Genomic DNA, 24,898 nt, shown 5'->3' on the forward strand with positions numbered 1-24,898 from the left:
GTACTGCACTCGTCTAACTGAGCTATACAATTTTTGGAGAGATAGTTAAACGATTTTCCATGACTTTGAACTTTTGAACACCCTAATAAATAAATAGGAGGCCCAAACCGCTGAGATTGTTCAGTAACGAATTTAAAATTTACTAGTGTTGCTCTTCTTCGTCTTTCTCATGGCGCTCAACTTCTTACTTTCAATCTGTTCATCCACATCTTCATCGACTAATATCCAACAGCATCCAATTGCTGGTCCAGGATCTTGATACCGGTTGCCAACGTTTGATCCGCTTTGTCTCTGCTTGTGATTCATTCATATTTTTCATCCGTGCTTGGTCATGCCGAAATTGCATATTTATAGCCCTGAAACTACTGGCGGTTCCACTTGCGTTTATTAATACCGCGGTTCAGATTGGCTTCATTACCTCCGGTGTGGTTACCTTTTCAATTCTACAAGCAGAATACTTCTTAATGTTGCTAAAGATTCTGCTAGAAAAAAATACAACACTTTCTTTTGTGTATAACTGTTTATTGCCATACCATTTTTTATAGTTGATAAGGTTAACATCATTGGGGCTTCATCCAGCCTGTTGATGTAAAACAACACTAAAACAACAATTGCATGGGTAAAAATTGATGAAATTTTGAGTAAAACTAGTTTAGAGTGTAGTATTTACATGTGCCAAATCTCGTCCCAATCTGTCAAGTGGTTATCGAGATGGCGTCCAAGTAAGAAGTGCTTCGCCAAAAAATTATGAGAGCGGTCATCGAAAATCCAGACCAGCCCCATGGTGGATCGCGAAACAGTTTGAAATCGACGATTCCCACCGTGTCCCGTGTGGTAATATCGTTCAGACGACCCAGCGGCGACCTGGCAGCGGAGGAAAAGCGAAGACGACCGACCCCGTGAACGTAAGGAAGGTGAGGGATTACTTCAAGCGCAATCCGAACCTTTCGATTCGGGACGTTTGGTTCGTCCAGCAGACAATGAAACGCATAACCAAAACCGATAAACAGAATACGGTGGTCAAATCCCGCGCCAAGAAGCTGTACCGCAAGTGGTTGGTGCAGCCAAAATGTATCGTAATGGACGACGAGACGTACATTAAAGCGGCTGCCAAGCAGATCCCCGGCCTCAAGTTGTTTGTCGGCAAGTCCCGCCTGGATGTTCCAGAGAAGTTCTGGAAGAAGAAAGTCGATAAATTTTCCAAGATGTACTTAGTGTGGCAGGCGATCTGTGGGTGTGGTAAATTCAGCAGAAGAATACCTCCAGAAGCATCTGTCTTCATCCGATCCCACGAAGGTGACACTTTGTTTTGGCCAGATCTGGCATCGTGCCATTGCGCGAAATCGGTCATGGAGATATTGTTTTTGTGCCGAAGGAGGCAAATCCGCCAAACTCGCCAGAACTTCACCCAATAGAAAAATTGTGGGCGATTATGAAGGGCAAGCTCCGGAAAACAGGGAAGGTCTTCAAAAACGACAAGGTTTTGAAGAAAGAGTGTATGAAAGTGTGTAAGAAAGATGGCGGAAGCGTTGCACAGGATTTGATGGGTAGCGTTAAGTCGAATATGCGGGCATTAGCCTATGAGAGGAGCTTGAATAAACCAACTTTGCAAGAACATAGCTAATATGTGTTTATTTATTTCCTGAGAGTTTCAAAAATACTCGATCTAAAATCAATTTTTGGTGATCATTTTTGTCTGTTGCATTTTTTCATGTACAGTCATTAATACGGGATCCACAAACTCCACCAGCCTCCACAGTCGATCGAAACTCCGAGAGAATGAGAATGAGCTGTACGGCTGACTGATTGGTGGACCATCAATCGTGCCGAGTGGTTCTCGGGGAGAAACTGTGATTGCAGACGCATCTACAGTGCGGCAGGACAGTTCTGCGCAGTATGGGCTACTAGAGTGATGCAAAATTTGAAATTTTCGCTCCACAATACTTAAACGATTCCAAATCGGATCCTGACAAACCTCTCAAAATTTGAACCCATTTGGTGAGAAACTGAGATGGCACAAACCATTTGAAGTTTGTATGGGAATTACTATGGTAAACCAAGATTTTTGTTCATTTCTATCTAACAATTCACCATATCGGTCTGCTTCAAAAGCTTTCAACTTTGCTTATAGGAAATTTTCCCAGCTACAACTTTGCTGAAGACCATTTTTTGATTAAATGTAAGAATCAAAAGTTATCTATGGTTCAATGCGCTGATGTCTTATGATCATGCTCAATAAACTGCTCAGCAGGCAACATTGGTGTTTCTGGGGCGTTGAATAGGACACAAAAATCTTGGCTACTATGTCACACTGGGACGGGACTTGACAATCGGGTAGCGATTTCGAGCCAATTTTCTGTCAAATCCGAGCCAGTTTCTGATTGGTCGATTTGACAGTAGCAATCGTGGAATAAAAAGGATAGAGGGATCGCATCAATCTGGCTGGCAGTGATGCCGGAATCAATGTTGACGTCAATGGCGTTGTTATTTGTTTATATTTGCGAAAGGAGAGTTGAAAAATTGAGTGCACTGCGTGTTTTAAGCGATGGATATTGTTGTTTGTTTATGGTTATTTTTATTGTGTTGAGCAAAAATGATGTTCAAGCTGCTAGACTGCGGTAGAAACTCCGGATAAAATCCAAATTTAAAATAGAAAAATATTTTACATTCCTGGCATCATTGGTCTACTCCTTCAAACACCACGTGCAACTTTCCGAAGGGCATTCTTCAAAAACATTAAGAAGAGTGAGAAGCTCGATTGTCACGTCCCGTCCCGGATGTCACACTGCAAAATACAGTGTTGCCTACAGAGCAGCTGCTTGATCATGTCATAAGTTTACCAATCTCTTAAATAATTAATAACTTTTTCCTGTCTCGTTTTACATAGAAACGATCTTCAGCAAAGTTGTAGCTGAGAAAATTTTCTATAAGAATGGCTATCGAACTGTTTCGCAGCTCAATATGGAAAAAAAAACTAGAAGGCAATGAACAAAAAGTTGAGATTTCCCATAGTAATTTACATGTAAACTTCAAATGGCTTGTGCGAAGTCTGTTTCCAACCAAATGAGTTGTAACTTTGGGAGGCTACTCAGGACCCGATTTGAAACCATTTAAGCACTGTGGAGCAAAAAAGTCGAATTTTGCATCAGTCTAATGGGCTACTATCTATCGCACGGACTAGCGAAAGCACGCGAGCTTGTCGAAGCACAAAAACGGTCTGCTCCTTTGGCGTTGATGGCACCGTCGAAAAATTGTCTCTTCTAGAAAAGATTGACAGGATACTACAAAGTCCGCCAAAGTCTGACGTTTGCTTATGGATTTTACCATAGGAGTAAAGAGCTACAGAGTCGCCGTCAACGCCATTTGAGATTTTTTTTTCCTTTGTTTACTTTGTCGGTTTCAGCGGATAGATAATTCGCTCTATCGAGTCCTTCTTCAAGCGACGCACCCATGCAGCATATCATTTTTCGTTTGACACGGAAACTTTTCTATTTTGCCTACATGTACTATTCTTAACCATGAATATGTTTCATTCTAAAATAGACTAAACGTAACAAGGTTTGTTAGAAAAATAGTAGTTATTTTCAACAATACTCATTGTCTGGCTACTGCGAAGCCAATCGATTTTAATTTGCGAGCCAATGAAAACTGCTTGAAAATTTTCTTAAGTATAAAATGGCTTTGCTCTTAATCAGTTGATTCCTGACAAAAGCTTCAAGTCAGGAGTGCTCGAGCCCCCATGACTCTAATAATGTTTGTTTACATACTTATATGAGAAGTGTTAGGAAAAAGTATGAGATGACAATGCTTGACTATCGATAAGAAGAGTAACCACATTTGTGGCTTCTGAATGTTTGGCTTCCATTTGACAGTTCACACTAGCTCTCAGTTGACATGCATATTAAGTGAGTCCGCAGTACCAAGCTGTTTGTTACTCTAATGGTGTTAAACTCCAACCGGTATCATCCTCGGATTAAATCCTGATCAAAATTGTCCGACTGCTTTGATGTCGACATCAGAGTAAATCAACACGACTCTAAGTAAAAAAATTGCAGAACATCCAAACAGGCACGGTATTAAAAGTTAATCCGAGTTGGAGCATACCGCCCATAAGTGGAACATAATGCGCCCGTGAATTTTAGTGTGGAAAGCATATCCATCAGGCGTGAGCCACATGCTTGGCATGCTCGGTTGTACACACCAACCGCTCATTTGTTAATCACCCATGTTCTTGTTTTCGTTCGAACCATATTTTCCACACAAAAAAACTTTTTTTTTTTGTATGGAAAATACGGTTCGAACGAAAACAAGAATATGAGTGAATAAATTTTCACTCAGTTGATAAAATATGTTTTTCTTTAAAGTAATTGATAGATTAGGATCATAGTTTCCTATAATTTTCCTTACAATTGAATCAACACCAATGAATTTTTACACTTACAATCCGAGATGTGCAGCGAGCATTTCTCACTTCATTTTTGCAACGCAAAAACAAATACAGTTTATTACTTGAATTAAAATCTACTTTTTACGTATCTATAAAACGCTTTAACTGCTTAAAAAAGAACTATGTTTCGTCAACTGTGTGCACAGTTATTAAAAAATGAGCAGTTCGTTACTAAACCTTACTGATTGAGGCAGGGCCGATGATTTGCTTTGAATTTATTTGACGTTGCGAAAAGGCTTAGCAAAGGTCGTACTATTTCTTATTACAAGCACTACGGCTTAACAAAAACGCCTATCCATTGAAAGATTCACAAAAAGGCTTATTAATTTATGAAATTAAATTGTTACCAAATTATTAAATTGAAAGCTTTTCGCATATTTAGGATGTTGCATACTGAGATACAGTTACAATTGTTATTGTGAACAATATAAATGCCTTAAATACTTCAATTTTCTTAAATATGAAATGAATAGTGGCGGAAAAATTTAAAATTTATTTTCTGATATATTTACGTTTTGGACATAGGCCCCTTTCAAATGTTACTCTAGAAGTCTGCTCGGAAATAATGAGACTTATTCTGCGTCGCAAGTGAGGTAAGGTGACTCGCTGTCACTAGTGAGGTGATAACAGTCACCGTCTATTCGCTTTTTCGTTCGAAGCCGAGTTCCCACGCTTCCCATACTAAAGAAAAAAAAACTGTTTCGAACGAAATATAGAACAGGGATGAATATCTGCAAAGCAATTTCCCATTTAAGACGTTAACGCATAAGTAGTGGAATTTGGTCTAATGACCCATCACCAACAAACATCCTGTTCTGTTTCCAATCCTGGCTACGTCTTTGAGAAAGAACGTCTCACAACAAATTTAAATGGCTGAAACTCACCAGAATTTTGCTGATTTTAAACTTGATGAAAGATCAGCAAACTTTCTAGCAAAATAATGCTGCTGAATTTTCCAGTAAATCCAACTTCTGTCAAAATGTGAACATTTTACTGATAATCAGCAAAATTTTCAGCAATATTTCTTCACTGATTTTTCAGCATTAAAAAATTCTGACAGCTCACAGCATTTTGCTGAATAAACTCAGTAAATCGAATTTATTTTCACTTGGGGCTGGCAGCTTCTATTGAAGATTTTTGATACAAATACACAAATAATAAAGACAAAATCGCCAAGGTCTTTTCCATGCATAATTTATTAACATATATTATAAGCAGTGCTCTTACCAACATAAATTTATATATTTGTAGTTATGTTTATCTCCTCCTCCTCGGTGGTTTGTACGAATCGTACGAATTCAAATACTTGCGACTGTGACGCTAACTGATTGACAACTTTGCTGGGTGTCCAGCAAACCGTTTATGTTAGCTGAATTTTTCGGTAAAAATATCGTTTGCTGTTTTTCAGTAAAGCTTTTTTGTTGCCGATCATGATCCAGCAAACCGTTTTACTGATAATGAAAACTAAAATTTGGTGTGCTCCGAAAGTTCGCAAAAGCTCCTTTGTCTACCAAAGTAGCAAAGTACCATCAGGAAACTAACTCGTCTAACATAATGCAGCTTTCATACATGCATGCATATAGCAAGACAAACGGAAAATGTTGCCTTCAATTGCAGATAGCATATCAGCAGACTAGAATCCAAGGGACAACTGCTATAATGCTTGAGCAAAGTCGAAACTATCGGATCGAAAAAATTTGCTCGGAGCTTTAACCGTTCAGCGATAGATGGCGGGATTGTATGCGTCTTTTTTAGCTTTTATGTAAGAAAACCTTACACGGAATTGAAAAATTACCCAAAATTAAGTTCTTTTCACTCATCTTCCGTTCAATAAGCTAATGTTCAGTAAAGCGCTTGTAGTAGTTTACATTTGACTACGGCAAAGAAATTACTTACTCGTGAGTATTTTCTACCCAAAATTAAGTTCAATTGACTCAAATTTGAGAATGTCTTAAATACTCACTAGTAGCTAGTAGCTTATTGAACGATAGTCATGAGAAAATCGAATCTCTCGTTCCGTTTTTGACAACAGTAAGTTTGATGCAAAACTCAAAATTACGCAAAATTAAGTAAAAAGAACTTAAATTTAGGGTATTTTTTTTCTCTGTTTAGACATGCCAGTCTCAATTTCAAAGAGAAATGATTTTTAAATTCAATGATTTCAAATGATTTTTAAATTCAAATGGATATATTTTTGGTTTGGTATTGATTCAAATATATTACTCGGTTAGATCAAAGAAAAATATTTTTGAATCAACAAACCGGTTGTAGAGGCAATAATCTGTTATATTGTTGATTCTAAAAACCATTTTGTTGATTCAAAAATATGTTTCGTTGAAAAAGTGATACAATACAATATGTTTGAATCAATAACAAAATACATTAGGCCCTCAAACATAAATCCATTTTTCTGCGTGTAAGGTTAGTGATGTGACGATGTCGTATTTATCCGCTATCCGATATTGAATGGAAAATCGCACACTGATACGTTATACAGCCGACTACTTCCGAAACTACGTACTAGCGCAAAATCGATTGTCGCTAGAGGGTTATTCCGGATGGAAATTTACGCTTCTTACTTGTCCTCCAAGTACCAAAAAATAACATCTCTCGTATAAATAAATGTCCTTCCGTTCGGAGTTAGACGCTCACTTGGTTGTCCTTAGGCTATTCTGGCATTCAACCATTCCCTCGTGTTAATTGAATACCAAGTTAGAATTTCGATTATCTTTGATATCGGATTTTTAAATATCGGTTATCGTATCGATAATTTAGACCCGATATTTATCGATATCGTCACAGGACTACTTAAGGTTAGAATCCTTCTTCACATGCGTGTACAGAAGATTTGCATCTCACGAATATCACGAGACCCGTGCTTTCAAATTCGACAAATGAAGCCGAGGCTTAAGGATTCTCTCCAAGTACACCTTGATACGCGTATTGAATATTTTACAAACTCCCAAAACAGTATCGGTCGACTCATTTTAGTTGCTTCCATGGTAATTTTTTAAATAATTTTTCAAGCCAACAAGAAAACGATCTAACTCGTGCAAAAATTGCAAACAAAAACAAATTACACACACACATCAATATTACGACTTTGATTGAGCAACATGTTTCAAGATATTCGTGTTGGTTTTCTAATGTTACCTACTACCTTTTTTTCTGTGTCTCTTTACGTGTGTGCTCAGTTTTAATACTAGAATGTTGATTTCATGACATTTTTTCTCGATTTTTTTTTTGGTTTTCTTGTCAACTGATTGCTTTTCCGGTGTTTGATATTGTATTTGTAGTAGTTTTAGTAGTAGTAGTAGTAGTAGTTGCAGTAAGTAATAGTAGTGGTAGTTTTATCCAGCAGTACACAACACATACTAGTCGTAGTTTCCTCTTCTATATCGTCTAATTAGCGCCCTTATTTTTTTTGTTTTCACATATTGATTTGTGTTCATCAAATTTAATTACCTTAAACGTCTTACACAACACTGCGAATAAAACTAACAAAGAGAGTTTGCTTGCATTGGCTTGCCTTTTTTTTTTTTGACTAATATAAATACAAAGTGGCAATTTAAGAAACAAACGAAATCGATTAGGATAGATTTGCTTCGTCTTCTTTTTGCTAGTTTATGTTTTTTTTTTGTTTTCTCTCTTAAAACCTTACGCACATACATAACAAAACATTTACACATCCACAGCCTTTCGTTAATTGGTAATAGATAACGGAAAATAATTGCCTATCGGAGAGTTTGCGATATGATGTTCCTCTGATGTCCTACAATTGTATAACTTCTTTCACTAGACGGAGATGCGGTCTGTCGTTAATTCTGAATGTGTAGGTCGTGTGGGGGGGGACCCTTGGGGAGGTGGAAAGTGTCGGAGGATAACGGGGGATTCTGGCAGGAGAAGTAACAAACATCGACGACGACGGTTTGTTCTTCTACGATGCGCAGGGGTTTTGTTCTGATAAGAGTTCTGATTGCCGTTCTTTAAACTAATAATTGATTCGTTCGCCCTTTCCAACAAAGAGCCGCATTTGAGTTTGCTTTTAGTAGATGGATAAAATGATATTCTGCTTTTCCTTTGCTTCTACGATATTTTATCTCACTTGGTCGACGCGTGAAGTTGTATAGAACTTCCCGGCGACCTGAATGGAGTTTGTTTGTGTGTTTTTTTTTGCAATGCATTTACTAGAACTTTTCTTTAGTTATTATTGGTTATTTTTGTTTTGTGTTTATCGCAATATTTTTGTTTAATAATAATAATAAAATGATATTATTTCAACATTGGACCACCATACATTATTGATTATTTTTCTTCTCTTCTTTATACAATATGTTTTAAGACTTGTTCAATCTGACAAATTTGTTGTAAATATAAATATGCATCATCTTTTCCTCTTGGTAATATGCTTCTTAAGAATTAGAGTTCTTTTTCTTTCTCCTTACTCTGGTATGCATTTGAGTTATTCCTCGAAATATGTGTGTTCTTTTCTGTTGCTGTATCTGTATGTGTTTTTTTTTGTGTGGGATATGTTGCTTCTTAACTGAAAAAAATGTTAACCAATGAAAATCAAGGGAAGAATCGAACCAAAACACGGGAAAAGGGAATCAACTCAAGGGACCGCAAGTTTCACAATCAATTGGACAACATTCGGTATTTTACTGCTCGTGTGGCTTCTTTATTTTTACCTCTCAACAACAAATAGTAGTCTCTTTTTTTCATTTGTCCACTGCACCATGGCAGTCATCAGTATTGGCTTCTTTTTGGCTTTCGTTTCAGAAAAATTGATTGTGAAGTAAGAATCTCGCTTCGTATAGTCTTCCTAAAAGTAACTGAAAGTAGTAGATGGTAGAAGGGTTGAAACTTAATCGCTAGTAAATGAACAAATCGGTTATGGAAGGAAAACAAACTAACATTCTAAAAGGTGGAAGATTTGCAGTGTAACAAAAAAAGAAAACAAGTTTAAAAAAATCATAAAAAATATCCTAAAAAAAAATAACAATTTGTTTTCTTTGTCATACGCTGTAGCTTCTCGGGTAGCGTCTCATTCTCTCACTCTCGGTGTTCTATCGTCTAGCCTTAAAAATGAAAGTTTTTTTTTAATAATTTTATTTTGTATAAAAATGTACAAAAAATGAACTAACTTTCCTAACAACTAACATATCTGACGAAAGAAGTAGCATGGTTTCGCTTGGAAATTTTCCATTCTTGCAGTTTGAATTGTCATTTCGTTTCATTTCACTAACAAAACATTGTTTGTAATACCTAAGAGAAGAGCAACCAAAATGATAACCATAGTCGTTCCCCTCGCATACTTTTTTCTTATCGAAGACTTCCGATTCCGAGGGGAAACTACACTCTTTCTCATTTGATGCATTTGCTGTTTTGTTTCAGTGTAGTAGTAGTAGTAGTAGTAGAGTATAGATGTGGTGTCGCACAGTCGCGTGCCTTTGTTTTCGCTATACACGTGTGGTTGTTTACCATATGTTCATGTTTTGTATATGTATGTGTGTAAAGAGTGTTTGCTGTGTTAATTTAATTGTGATGATTGTTGTTGTTGTTTCTGTTGTTTTTTGGGACAGAAAATAGTAGAAATAAAAACGATTCTATACAGTTGTTTTTTGTTTGTTTACTACTAACTTAATCACTAGAACATAATTTTGCCAATTCACTTATTTGACGCTTTTTGTTTCTTCTTCGTTTTTATCCTCTTCACATCGCGATGTACAATTTGAAACTAATTAATTTCACTACGCAGATTGTTTGTTTTCTTTTGTTTTGTATATTATCTCAAATAGTTCAACAAATTATTTTTTACTCTCCTGCCTTTTTGCACTTCCAACTAACACAATAAGAAATTATAATTACGAATCATTACATTATCTATACAGAAAAAGGAAAATCCTTTCTCTTATCTCAGAAAAAGAAGTTTCCGCTCTTTCCAAGCTTACGTAAACTGTGAAAACAAAGGAGAATGAATCCTAACCTCTAAAGAGTGCCTTATCGAACTATGCAATAAATAATGTCTTTTTCTTTCAGTGTTCCTCACTGCTGTTCTCCCTTCTTCTCTAATGACGATTTCATTGCTCTCAGTTGTGTGAACGAAAAATTAACAAATGAATAATCCGGAAAAAATAGGAGCTTTTAGGATGTTGAGAATTGTGTTTTTTGGTTAAAAATTGATGACCTTGCCCTAAAATTCCGCCAATGTTTGTGGCGCGAAAAAGGTATCCTCTGTACATTTTGACGATGTCGAATTATGCTCTTCTTAAAGTTCCTCTAGCAATACACTATTTAGGTTATGTCTTGACGGACGTTGGACTGTGCCTTAAATTTAGCTTTGATATTGTTTCAATGTTTTCTCCCTTCAATAAGTGGATGTTATCAAGATAGATCTTCCGCCGTGTAGTCTCGAATCGAATTGGAAAGGACATTACATGGGGGGTGTGTATGTGTGGTCTTGGATGGTGCTGACGATGGCGATGATGATCGTTGATGGTGGGGTGAGAGCTGACGAACGAGTTACGTCGTTGCTTTTGCTTTCCTTCTAACGACATGGACTCCATCTTACATTGGTTCATCGTGTTCGGATTTGAGATGGCTGCCCGTCACCGAAATGGGCGTCACACCACCGGACGCTGCTGCCACGGCGGAGGCTGTCGCGACCGCTGCCGACATCGGGTTGCCAGGTGCCGGTGCCATGCCCATGCCCATGTTTTCGATGTTCTCGTTACTCCACGCACCGTTCATCGTCTTGGACGAGGAGAAGCACAGCTTCATAATAAACGGGAATTTTGTGCCTGCGGGATGAAAAGAAAACATGGAAAATTGTTGAATCATGAACTAGGTACGCCAAGGCAGCGATGGTTGCGACCGTCTTTGAGAAATTCTACTATAACTCCGAAATCCACCAATATTGTAGACAGACATTGTAAGGCCAACTGGGCGTTATAACCGGTTTGAAAACAACCCGAAATGATCTAAAAAACATTAGAATGCCCCTAACGCACGACGAATATGGCCTAACTAGAATCGTCAAACTAAATATAAAACTCAGTCAGAATAAGTCAATCCAAGTTTTCAGAATTCCTGCAATTCGCAACCTATAGATTGAGAAAATCTGCTGTACACTAAGGCAAATAATCCTAAGAATTCCATAAGGCATGACTTATGAACCTCGAAAATTTTGGTTTTATAAGACACTTATGAATTCCATAAACACAACTTATTATCGTAGCCAGTGGTGGAAAATATCATTGAAAATGAAAAATTCCACGCGATATTTACAGAGCAGACTCTGTCACTATCATAAGACGAAAATACAGTGACAGAGATTTTCGCTAAATTTTCATCGATTGTTTTGTCATGACGGCACGTGACAGTGTTGTAAAAAGTGTAATAACGAGCTCATTTATTAATAAATTGTAATTTTATTTTATTTTTTAATATTTTTACTCTCACGATAACATGCTATTGATTGTGGCAATTTATCTAATTTTACTAGTAATTTGGTTTCCAAAAAAATTAAAGGGTTGTTTCCTAGACACGACCGCAGTATGACGTAGAACTACGCAAATTTGATGTATGCCATGCATTACTATTATACTTTATCTTAACTTTTTTAAGTATTTCAATGTTTCGGTTATGGTTTAATGTTGGTTCAAGTATTTTTCCTGGAATGTTATAATCTATTAAAATTTAAATGTGGGGTCCTAAACAAGCCGTTATATATATATATTGGAGTAGCACCCCAGTAAAGTTCAAAAAGACGTAGTAATTAGATGTTTAGTAGGTGTTTAGTACAACATTAATTGAAATTAGGGGGAATCAGTTCTTGAATTTCAAAGTCAGAGCAAAAGCTTGTATACAGGTTCTCCACCTGTTCAATGTTTTGATAGTAAGCATCATAGTTAAGGTACACCGGGGTAAGTTGAAAGGTTACGTGCATCTCTTAAAAAACTGAATATTCACTGTTATTATTTTTGAGAGGCATTATGTGCTACCGCAAACTACTATATTAGAAATAATATCAGTGTTTACTCACTTCCGCTAAGAGATACATCTACCGTTTCAACTTCCCCACGCGTTTCAACTTGCCCTAGTGTAGGGTAATGGATTTTTCCTATGCATATATGGGCATGAAAATCGTGTGTTTGGTGAAAAAGTCTACCATTCTAGTTTCTTATAATTATCCATTATGTTCTCTAATAGGATTTTATTGAACGTTTTTATTCAGCAATGGTTGGACCTAAAAATGCATAATGATTGGACCTATTATACAAAGTACCATTTGTATGCTTAAGGGCCCGCAGGACCGAGTATCATAAACCAATCAACAGCCGCTAAATGAAAGGTATTATGGTCACATAGAGCACATATTTTTTTGGAATCGGTCAACCGGTGCCGGAAATTTGACCGGAACATGCTGCGGTTTATGTGAGGCATGAGGCTAATTGCGACCTCAAACGAATAAAACTTATCATGTGACACCATTACACCAATCACATTAGAATTCAAAAACTAGTTGAATGGTAGTCGGGGGCATCATTTGCACATTTTTCAAAAGTTTTTTATGGAAAATTTGAAAACTATTTATTTTAGCAGATCCGTAAAGTAATATCCTATCGATTGGTGTATTTGGATTTTAATTTCATCTATAAACGACACAGTTATAATCGTTCAAAACCTAACACTATTTCACCATACACTATAGTATAGTCGACAAAGACGTAGTTCTACGTCAAAATATGAGAATTAATCACATGAGAGCTTCGTTATTTGAAAATGACAGGAATGCTTCGTCTCTTGATAGTAAGTTGTTTAATTATTTATTTGATAAAGCTCAATCGAATTAACTTCACAGAGCCGAGGATTCTTGTTCTAGATAGTGAACATCTTAAAATTATAGTCAAAAGGTACAACACAATAAACCCTTTATCTTCCGCTATAAAATAAGCCTCCTTCATCAGAACGGGAGCCGCTTCCAGTGAATCCAGTCAATACTCACACACTCATCACGAAACGGTTGCTTTCCAAAGTCGACGACGCATCGACCGAAAGAACTGCTGATGGAGGACCACACAACGGTTGCTGCCGAGTAAACAGACGATCGCGTGACACACATCGAGAGTGGCCTGCTTCTGTCGACAGCCAAGTGAACACTTCTTGATAGTGAGGTTTCATAATACTTTTGGAATTGTGGATCTTATGGAATTCTTACGTTCATTTGCCTCAGTGTATGATATGAATAAAGCTGCACTCAAAAAATTCCACACGTCATCATCATGTGTCTCACACTTAATTTTGCGCTTATTGTGAAACACATCCATTTCATGTGTGAATCTTATGCTATGAATCATGCCTGAACATTATGGATTTGAATTGTGACACACTCGGATTCTATGTGCCTCATTTGGTGATATCAATAGCTTTGCACATCATAGTTCAATATTCTACAATATTCTACTTTATCGACTTCTACTTTACCGACTCTAAAATGAATCGACAAATATATAAACAAAACTGCCAGAGGCCAGAGCTTTCACATATCTTTTTAATGGATCTGATTTGGGATTCGATCATGGACTGTTGGGGTGTGCTACTGCCGGAGTCTTCGTTCGATCTCACTGTGCCACGGTTGTTCTCATATATGAGGCGGGTTGATACACTCAAAATAATCTACACGTTGAAGCTACGTGAAAAATCACGTAAGTTCTCACTTTTTCCTCTCCTCTCAGTTTTACGTGGCTCACGTAGAATGTACGTGATGTCCCTTGAATTTCACACCTTGTTTAACACCCCTACATAATCAATAAAAATGTACGTGATTTTCACATAGCACTGAGTCTATGTGCGTTTCACGTAAAGCTTATGAGATGTCCACATGTAAAAAAAAGAGTGGTACGTACACTCAGAGCGGTGCAAATCATGGCAGCATAATAATGGGCTTCGGTATTTTTTAAAGAATGTGGCAAGATGTAAGTAAATTATGGATTATTTGTTTCTCTTTGACAAAAACAAACAGACTGTTTCATCGTACTCAACAGAATGATGTCAAGCTGTCCAGCAGTTTCTTCATCAAGGGCAAAAAGCATTTAATCCCATCTTCATGATCGTCCAGATTTGTGCTGCGTTTCGAATATAAAAAATGCTTATGTGGTTTACTTAGTAAATTTTAATAAATTAAAGGAATATTAGGAACAGTGTCAAATATTGATACTAGAATCCTCCAATGAATGTCACCGACCAAATCACGTAACTTCTATGTGATTAGCCTATGGCGGTTAAGTTTCATAAAATGAGTGCCCCTACATGAGAATCACATAGCTCTTATGTGAAAAGTACGATGGAAAAAATCTACGTATGTTTTCACGTAGCATTGACGTGAAAATTATTCTGAGTGTAGGATAAAGTCACAACTCTTGTTTTCGATGTTTACCTTTCTGAGCAAGCAATTCACATCGCATGCAAAACACTTTAAATCCATCTGTTTTGAACAGTAGTGTGATTCAATGTGCAACTTGAATTTCAACATTTCAAAATTTGAAATACTATAAATTAACGTGTATAACACATTGAACCATGGTAAAATACACTTAAAGTAAATGTGATTGTGCATTTAAAAAATCAAGTATTTAAACACTTCGATCTTGTGGAATTTTTTGAGTGTAACTTACCACCTCCTGTTTGTAGCCATCACTGAAGCAAAAAAAAAACTTAAGAATTCCATAAGGCATGACTTATGAATCTGCACAATTTTGGTTTTATACACAGAAATTCATAAGACTCGATTTATGAACAACAAATATGAATTTCATAAGCGTGATTTTTGAATGATTTTCAGGTAACATGAAGTAGCTCTTATGTATGTGTGTATGTAAAGGAAACCACTCATTGTTGCAGGCACAACCATTAGACAGTGGACTGTCCACCTCGTACGACTTGATCAAGTACAACGCCTGATTGTATTCAATTTACCATTGTATGAAGGGCCAAAAACGGAGGGCGAAACTGTAAGCAGAGACACTCCGCTGGATCAAAGAGAATCTCCTTCCAACAATAAAATCCTACAACCCCCGGTAATGTACAAGCTATCGCACTAGGGGATGTCCCAAGGAGTGGGGACGAAGAGCCAGCCTTCAATTCACGATCTGTTAACGACAGGAAGTTGGCAATTCCACTCTCCCCATCCAAATTGCTTCAATTGGGTGCCCTGGTTGGACCGTCATCTGTGTCATATAATAATGGAATGAATGTTAAAAGAACAATAAACAAAAGATCTCATCCGATATGTTGCAAAGGAATCCATGAGTTCACGGCGATTTCGAAGAGCTCCCATAGATTAGAGGACAATTTATAACCTTCTGCAGTTAAACAAAAACTATCGTCTTTGAAAGACTCTCGATCAATTGACTTATTTTTTATATCTGAGTTCTAATGACTGACATCTAATGTCTGATGTATGGCTAATGACTGATTTTTTATGTTGATTTCGAATTTCGAATGTCTAGGCCCTACTTTCTGCTTTCTGTATTCTGCATTCTGCATTCTGCATTCTACATTCTGCAATCTACTTTACGCCATCTACTTTCTAAATTTCTGATATTTAGATGATATGATTTCGGTTCAAAAATATCTCCAATCAAAAATATCTCCAAATGACAAAATGACAAGCGATCAACGAACCGAATAATAACGCTATGTCAGAAGTGCAAAGCAATAGTGCAAAGCAATAGTGCAAAGCAATAGTGCAAAGCAATAATGATATAGAGCATTTCCAGCCCAAAACGCAAACCGGTTGGTCATGAGTGTTTCCGATTTGAATGAAACATTTCTCACGTGTTCGCTGCTACTAATGGTTGCATTTTTCATTTAAATATGATTTTTTCCTCCAGAGTAACTTTTGAAAAGGGCGTATAAGAAAATGGATTATTTTTTTTTCAAAAAATCATAACTTGAAAACTATTGATCTGATCAAAATAGCATATGAGAAGAAGTTTTAAGTAGTTAAATTATCTTTGCGGAAAAAAATACACTGAAAGAAAAACTTAGTAAATTAGTATTTAAAAAACGTAAAACGATGATTATCTCAAAACACCCCCCCTTCGATCTTTATAATTTTTTTTTTCAAGAAAATTGATGGAATACCCTTGAATTTCGTGAAAAGTGTATGCTGGTAACTTCCTTAAAAAGAAATCTATAATTTTTTAAATTTTTGTTGATTTTTACAAGTTGATGAAAATGCATATTTTCTTGAAAAATAACAATTTATTTGGATTCTACGCATAATTTTCGATAACATTGCATATGGAAACTTTTTTCCTAAGTCCAGCCGTTCTCAAGTTAATGCAATTTAAAAAAAATTATTATAATAATTTTCTACATTTTGGGCCATTTTCAAATGTTAGTCGTGATGTCCAGCAACGAGATGTTTTTCCATGAATATATATTAAAAAACAGACAATTCATTCTCAAATATGGTAGCTGTCAGACTTACCCGTTTCTATTTAGACGCAGCGGAAAAGAAACAAGTTTATAAGTAAATACTCTCAAATATACCCAAATAATCAACAAACCCACTCATGTGCCTTTTTTCTGTCCTCTATTAGTTGTATACCTGGATAGAATTGTGTATGTCATGACAGAGGCTCAAAACATAAACAGGTAAACAAATATGTTATTAAACCTGTAATTGAGATAAATTCTCTAGGTACTTCTCTGACGTATACCATATTGTGCCTTAAGAGCTCATCCCGCGATATCACAACTACATAAAAAGGCACCCCGTGGAGGCTTCTTACACTCACACTTAAAAAAGTTTGCTATAATCAATTGTACCTAATGAAGATATATATATATATATATATATATATATACATATATATATATATATATATATATATATATATATATATATATATTGGGACGATCTTCACCTGTTCCATTCAGTTCATCTCTCTTAGCGTTTCAAGTTAAAAAGCAAGTAGTTTTTTACGATGGATAACAATTTCAAGTGTTGTAAACCTCCACCTAAATCAATTTCAAAGCATGACACAGTAGCAGTTCAGTTGTTTATCTCAAAATTATTAGAATTTTCAAAGTTGCAAATAACAGTCCAAAAGTGTATTTTTATGTCAGATGGAGCAGCATCACAATACAAAAACATAAAAATTTTTGCTAGCATTTGTGGATTTAAAGATAAGCATAATGTAGAAATTGAATGGCATTTTTTTGCAACTTCACACGGCAAAGGTCATTGTGATGCGATTGGCGGTACCCTTAAGAGAATGGCAACCAGAGCAAGTTTAGCTAAGCAACACGAGCACCCTATAACGAACCCTTAACAACTGTACGACTGGGCAAATAGTCGTAAAGAAGATCTTCAAACAAAAATTTCATTTTGTTATGTTTCTACGGAAGAATACAAAAAGGCTGACACGGAATTTGATCCAATTTTTAAGAAAGTGAAACCAATTCCTGGAACTCGAAAATATCATTGCTATATTCCAGTTTCAAACAACCAAAAATATTCTCTAATTCAAACGATACACCCAAATTATTCAATGTATTCAAATAATATGAGTTGTCAAATAATATGAGTTGTAAAATAAAATAATAAATAGGGGAATTTACGTATTCTCGGCAACCTAAGCAGCGACCTTCTTTCTTTAGCTCTTTTCTCTAAGGAACGCACACATATGCAGTATTGGTTTGTTTACAATCTTTTGCTACCAGCTGCTCTAACACTTTCAGTCGAAAGAATTGTCAAACACTGTTTTGAAACGCTTTTACAAAGCTCCAATCTTCTCTAGTGAGAGCGAGTATTGTCGGCAACCAGTTTTTCTTCGGCAACCGTTCCATTTGAACTGCATGTAAATCTGCTGTTCTATTATCGGCAACTCGAAATCAGCTACAATTTGTAGTGCGTGTGTTGCATTTCAAGAAAACCTTGCTAGATTGCTTTTTCTAAGTGGTAAAAGTATAGTCAAATTGAAGCTGAAAGCATAAAGAATCGTTTGCATGCATTCAGCGAAGTTTTTTCGTAAGAAAATCCAGTGAAAATAGTGTTTCAATTTGTATTGCCGAAAATAGTCTGTCATGCCGAAGCCGTCATTTCCCCTATATACTGTTTTTAATCTCAACAAATCTTTCATTTGACCACATCAACGTGCTTCTCTTCCGCTGCCTCTAGATAGAAACGGGTAAGTCTGACAGCTACCATATCTGAGAATGAATTGTTTGTTTTTTAATATACAATCATGAAATAAAATCTCGTTGCTGGACATCTCGACGAACATTTTAAAATGGCCTAAAATGTTGAAAATTGTTATAATTATATTTTTTTAATTTGCATTAACTTGAGAACGGCTGGACTTAGGAAAAAAGTTTCCATATGCAATGTTATCGAAAATTATGCGCAGAATCCAAATAAATTGTTATTTTTCAAGAAAATATGCATTTTCATCAACTTGTAAAAATCAACAAAAATTTAAAAAATTATAGATTTCTTTTTAAGGAAGTTACCAGCATACACTTTTCACGAAATTCAAGGGTATTCCATCAATTTTCTTGAAAAAAAAAATTATAAAGATCGAAGGGGGGGTGTTTTGAGATAATCATCGTTTTACGTTTTTTAAATACTAATTTACGAAGTTTTTTCTTTCAGTGTATTTTTTCCGTAAAGATAATTTAATTACCTAAAACTTTTTTTCATATACCGTTTTGATCAGATCAATAGTTTTCAAGTTATGTTTTTTTTAATAAAAAATAATCAATTTTTTTATACGCCCTTTTCAAAAGTTACTCTGGAGGAAAAAATCATATTTAAATGAAAAATGCAACCATTAGTAGCAGCGAACACGTGAGCAATGTTTCATTCAAATCAGAAGGGGTCGAGACAAAATTGACATTTTTTTTAACGATTTGAGCTAGAAATGCTCTATAATCTTCTTCCTTCTTTTTCATGACAAGCAGCCCGTGCGACACAACTCACTCGGGGCGGTAGAAGAAGCAAATCGTTGGCAAGCTGCTTCACGAAGCAAAGCCGAAGATGATACACGTGTATTAATGGGAATTTTTTTGTTATGTCTTTTCACGATTCATATCAAGCTATGTCCTCATCCGTGCATATTGCAACAAAGCAGACAAGCAATATATCATTATCCTTCTACCACTCGGATCGTTCTATGTTACAGAGCGAGTTTGTCATGGTATTATTATTATTATTTATCTTTATTAGGGAGGCTTTCAGCCTTGGGCTGGTTCGCCTCCATACTTTGTCATGGTAGTCGTAGCAACCGTTTTGTCTGTATCGTTGGTTGCTTTATGTGTTTGGATTCGCTGCTCTCGATAGAACTACACGATGAAAGCGTGACATCCGAACACAGTGAACCGGCCTCCCAGGAGGCAAGCTGTTTCCGTGCTATGATTTAAAAAAAAAATATCGAAAACACATCGCGCCCGAAACCGGTCGACAGAAAGGTAATTTTTAATCCGTTTTAAATGTTGTAAGAACGATAAGTGTTGTGTCTTGTCTCGCGTCGCGTGTTATGTGTATCGAAAACACCATTTTGAAAAATTGGGCTCGGGTTGAAATGGCCGAATTGTTGCACAAACCACTCACAAAAGTATGATGAGAGGTAAAATCTGAATTTATTTTTTTTTTAATTCGCTATTTGGCGTGGATTTGCTCAGGAGAATTTCAATAAGATTAAAAAAATGAGATACCAAAACAAAATCGAACCCCAAGGAGAATTCTAAAAGATTTATGAGAGGAGAATTTCAACTAATTTCAAGGGCCATTCTTAGGGAATTCTGAGGAGAATATCAAGGTAAAATCTGAAAACAGTTCGAAAGAAATCCAGACAATATTTACAAAGCAACTCAGAGGACAAATTCAACAGAATTCCAAATATCCAAAGGAAAGGAGAACTCAAAAATAATTCTGAGCTAAGTTCTGTTAATTCTGAGGATACATGGAAGGCAATTACATTTTTTGTTTCTTTCTGATTTCTGATTTCTGAACGCTGCAATCTGCTTTCTACTTTATGAGTTATGATTTCTGTTCTCTGGATTTTGATGTTTGATTCCTGATGCCTGATGTCAGTTGTCTGATGTCTGATGACCAATTTCTGATTTCTGCTTTCACTAACTACTTTTAGCTTACTGCTTTCTGCTTCCGGATTTATGATTTCTGATTTCTGGGTTCTGCTATTTGATATCTGATTTCTATTTTCTGCTTTCTGCATTCTATTTTATGATTTGCCATTCTGATGTATTCTTTCTGTTTTCTGGATTCAGATCTCAGTTGTCTGATCACTAATTTCTAACTTTTGATTTTTTATTTATGATTTATGCTTTCAACTTTTTGCTTTCTGCTTCCTGATTTAGGATTTCTGTTTTTCGATTTCTGATTTGTTTTCTACTTTCTGCTATCTGCTTTATGATTTCTCCTTCTTATTTAATATTTCTGTTTTCTGGATTCAGAATTCTTTTTCCAGAACCTGATTTTTTTTACATCTGAGTTCTGATGACTGACATCTAACGTCTGATGTATGGCTAATGACTGATTTTTGTTTTGATCTCGAATTTCGAATTTCTACTCCCTACTTTAAGCTTTCTGTTTTCTGCATTCTGTAATCTGCTTTACGCTGTCTACTTTCTAAATTTATGATCTATGATTTCGGTTTTCTGGATTTAGTATTTTTTTTTCAGGATCTGATTATTTATATCTGATCTCTGATGCCATATATATTATGTGTGATGTTTGCCTGATGCATGTCAGATGACTGATTTGTGATTTTTTAGTTCTTATTTCTAATTTCAATTCTGCATTCTGCTTTTTGCTTTAAATCATGCTTTTAATTTTTGTATTCTGCTTTCTGCTTTATGATTTTTAATTTCTGATTTCTGTTTTTTGGATTCAGATATCTTTTTCCACAACCTGATTTTTGATACTTAATATTTGATGCCTGATATTTGATTTTTGAATTTTTATTTCTAATGTATAAGTTTTACCTGTTTTTTGCATTCTGCATTCTGCATCCCGATTTCTGCTTTCTGCGGTCTGCTTAATGATTTCTTTCTGATTTAAGATTTATGACTTCTGGATTCAGATTCCTATTTCCAGATTCTGATTTTTATAACTGATTTCTGATTACTGATGCCTGATACCTAATGTCAGTTGTCTGATGACGATTTTTGATTTCTCTTTTCTACTTTCTGCTTTCATTTTCTCATTCTGATTTACTATTTCTGTTTTTTTATTTAGATTCATTTTTTCAGAATCTGATTTTTATATCTGAATTCTGATGACTTACATCTGATGCCTGATGACTGATTTTTAATTTTAAATTCGAATTTCTAATTTCTAATCCCTGTTTCTGCTTTCCCCTATCTACTTTGTAAATTTTTGATGTATGATTTTAGTTTTCTGGATTAAGTATTTTTGTCTCCAGAATCTGATTTTTTAAAATCTGAATTCTGGTGCCTGATATATGATGTTAGATGTATGCCTGATGTATGTCAGATGACTGATTTTTGATTTTTTAGTTATAATTTCTAATTTCAACTCTGCATTCTGCTATATGGTTTCTGATTTCTGATTTCTGTTTTCTTGATTCAGCTTTCTTTTTCCAGAATTTGATTTCTGATTCCTGATATTTGATGTCTGATGATTGATTTTTGATTTTTCATTTCTAATTTCTACACCCTATTTTCTGCTTTCTGCATTCCCCTTTCTACTTTCTGCAGTCTGCTTATGATTTCTTTCTGATTTATGGTAAATGATTTCTGGATTCAGATTCCTATTTCCAGATTCTTATGTTTTGTATATGATTTCTGATGCCTGATATTTGATGTCTGATAACTGATGGCTGTTTTTTAATTTATAATTTCTACTTCCTGCTTTCTGCTTTCTGCTTTTTCCTTTATGATTCCTGCTTTCTGCTGTCTGCTTTTTGTTTTCAGCTTTATGATTTCTCATTTCAAATTTCAGATTTCTGTTTTCTAGATTCAGATTTCATTTTCCAGAATCTGATTTTTTATATCTGATTTCTGATGCCTGACATGTGAAGTGTCTGATGAGTGATGACTGATTTTAATTTTTTTGTTCTAATTTCGAAACTTCTGCTCCCTTTTTTCTGCATTCTGCTTTCTGCTTTAAGATATGCTTGCTGCTTTCAGCTATCTGATCCTACTTTTTACATTATAATTTTTGATTTCTGATTTCTGATTTCTGTTTTCTGGATTCAGATTTCTTTTTCCAGAATCTGATTTCTAATGCCTGATTTGATATTTTATTTCTAATTTATAATTTCTACTCCATGCTTTCTGCTTTATACATTCTGCATTTATTTATATATGTATTACGTCAACCGACGTAGACTAGCACCAATACTTTTACAGATTTTTTTTATCTTAAATAAATTAACATAAATTTATTTGAAAAAAAAGAGAAAAAAGTACAATTTTGTCTTAATAGTATGCGAAATAAAGAATAAAATAAAAATTAACCAGTGTCTGCTGTTCTATCATTCTTCTGCCTTTCGCTTTCTTCTGTCTGCTGTATATTTCTTTCTGATTTTGATTTCTTGATTCAGATTTCTATTTCTAGATTCTGATTTTTTTATATCTAATTTCTGATGCCTGACATCTGCTGTCTGCTGTCTGATTTTCTACTATTGAATTCTAATTTCTAATTTCCATTCCCTGCTTTCTGCATTTTGCTTTCTGCTTTCTGTTTTCTGCTATCAGCTTTCTGCTTTATGATTTTTCAATTCTGATTTATGATATCTGTTTTCTGGATTCAAATTGTTTTTTTTCACAGATTCTGATTGTTTTTTCCAAATTCCGATTTTTTATTCATAATTTCTGATGTCTGATATTTCATATTTCTAATGACTGATTTTTGGTTTAATATGTTTGCTTTCTAATTTGTAAACACTGCTTTCTGCTACCTGCATTCTGCATTCCGCATTCTCCTTTTTCTTTATGATTTCTGTTTTCTGGATTCAGATTTCTTTTTGCAAAATTGGATTTTTTATATTTAATTTCTGAAGTCTGATATTTGTTGTCTGATGATGTTAACTAGCTTTCGATTTTTTTATTTCAAATTTCTAACGTCTATTTCCTGCTTTTTGCTTTTTGCACTCTGGAATGTACTTTCTGCTTTATGATTTCTGCATTCCGCTTTCTGCTATCTGCTATTTATTTTATGATTTATGATTTCTGTTTTATGGCTTCAGACTTCTTTTTCCATAATCTGATGTTCTATGTCTGGTTTCTGATTTGATGTCTGATGTATGTTATTGCTGCTGACTGATTTTTTATTTTTTATTTCAAATTTCTAACGTCTACTCCCTGCTTTCTGCTTTCTGCACTCTGGATTCTGCTTTCTGCTTTCTCTTTTATACTGAATGATTTCTGCTTTTTGCTTTATGATTTCTCATTTCTGATATATGATTTCTGTTTTATGGATTCAGATTTCTATTTCTGGATTCTGATTTCTGATACCTGATGTCTGATATATGTCTGAAAACTGATTTCTGATTTCTGAGCAGAGTTGGTAACGGTCAGTTTGGTCAGTGACGTTTGACGAAAACCAAAAATAAATTGTCGTAGTACAAAAACCATCATTTCCATACATCCTTCGTCATTGACGAAGAGAAGCCGACAGTAATCCCTTTGAACAAATCCTATCGCATCTTTTACCTTCACTTCTCTTTTTTGTATCATGCATGGACAAAAAAAAGCAAATACCGTCGAACGTGCATGTGAGCAGACTAGTAACCACACTATGAGCGCTTCTTGTTTTCCTTTAGCCATTCCTTCCCCTAAGCGTTGATAGACCAGTGGTAAAGACACAAGCCTTTTGATCTCAACGTTGGTGGTTCGAATCCGTTTTGTACCCATTTTAAGTTTTTTGTGTTGCTTCCAACGATCATCATTTTTTGTCAAAAAATACGGAACGACTGACTAAAACGTGCAGTTTTTAATCCTCTCCGAGTTACCGACAGATCTAAGAGAGATAGAACGTACTGAGCTAGTTTTTTTTTCACGACGTTAATGAAAGAGGACTGTCTTCATACGGAATTTGTCATGCGCTGCTTGGAGTGCGACGAAGATAGTATAACAATATTTTTCATCACTGACTTTGCTCTCTCTACGTTGATGCAAGACAGCCCTGTTTCTGAGTGTCGGGTTCAATTCTAAAGTAGTTATTAAAAGTATTATAACGCGAATTTAGCGGGAAATTACTGGACAGTTTTGAAGATAGTTATTCAGAACGGATTATCAAGGGATTTGAGAAGGAAAATTTCAAACGAAAATTTTTATCTAGACGGAGAATTATTAAAAATAATTGAAGAGCGAATTCCTTGTATCCTGCCGAAAGTAAAGAAAATACGAAAAAGTGTTCAATATTTCCGAATCTCGGTAAACTACAGAGATCTA

General features: G+C 35.4%; 1 protein-coding gene across 2 annotated transcripts in view; it reads right to left on the bottom strand.

Moving 5' to 3' along the window:
* Nucleotides 1-1,730: 1,730 nt before the first annotated feature.
* Nucleotides 1,731-24,898, bottom strand: part of LOC135712737 (heterogeneous nuclear ribonucleoprotein L-like) — a 649,787-nt gene continuing 626,619 nt past the window's right edge. For both annotated transcript variants that reach the window (XM_065235779.1, XM_065235780.1), the window contains one exon: nucleotides 1,731-11,247. In XM_065235779.1, the coding sequence (XP_065091851.1) occupies nucleotides 11,015-11,247 (233 nt within the window). In that variant the 3' untranslated portion in view covers nucleotides 1,731-11,014. The remainder of the gene's footprint in view (nucleotides 11,248-24,898) is intronic.

The sequence above is a fragment of the Ochlerotatus camptorhynchus genome, unplaced genomic scaffold (assembly GCF_037179485.1).
Source record: "Ochlerotatus camptorhynchus isolate MF236.1 unplaced genomic scaffold, CSIRO-AGI_Acam_v1.1 ptg000503l, whole genome shotgun sequence".
NCBI classification, from domain to species: Eukaryota; Metazoa; Arthropoda; class Insecta; order Diptera; family Culicidae; genus Ochlerotatus; species Ochlerotatus camptorhynchus.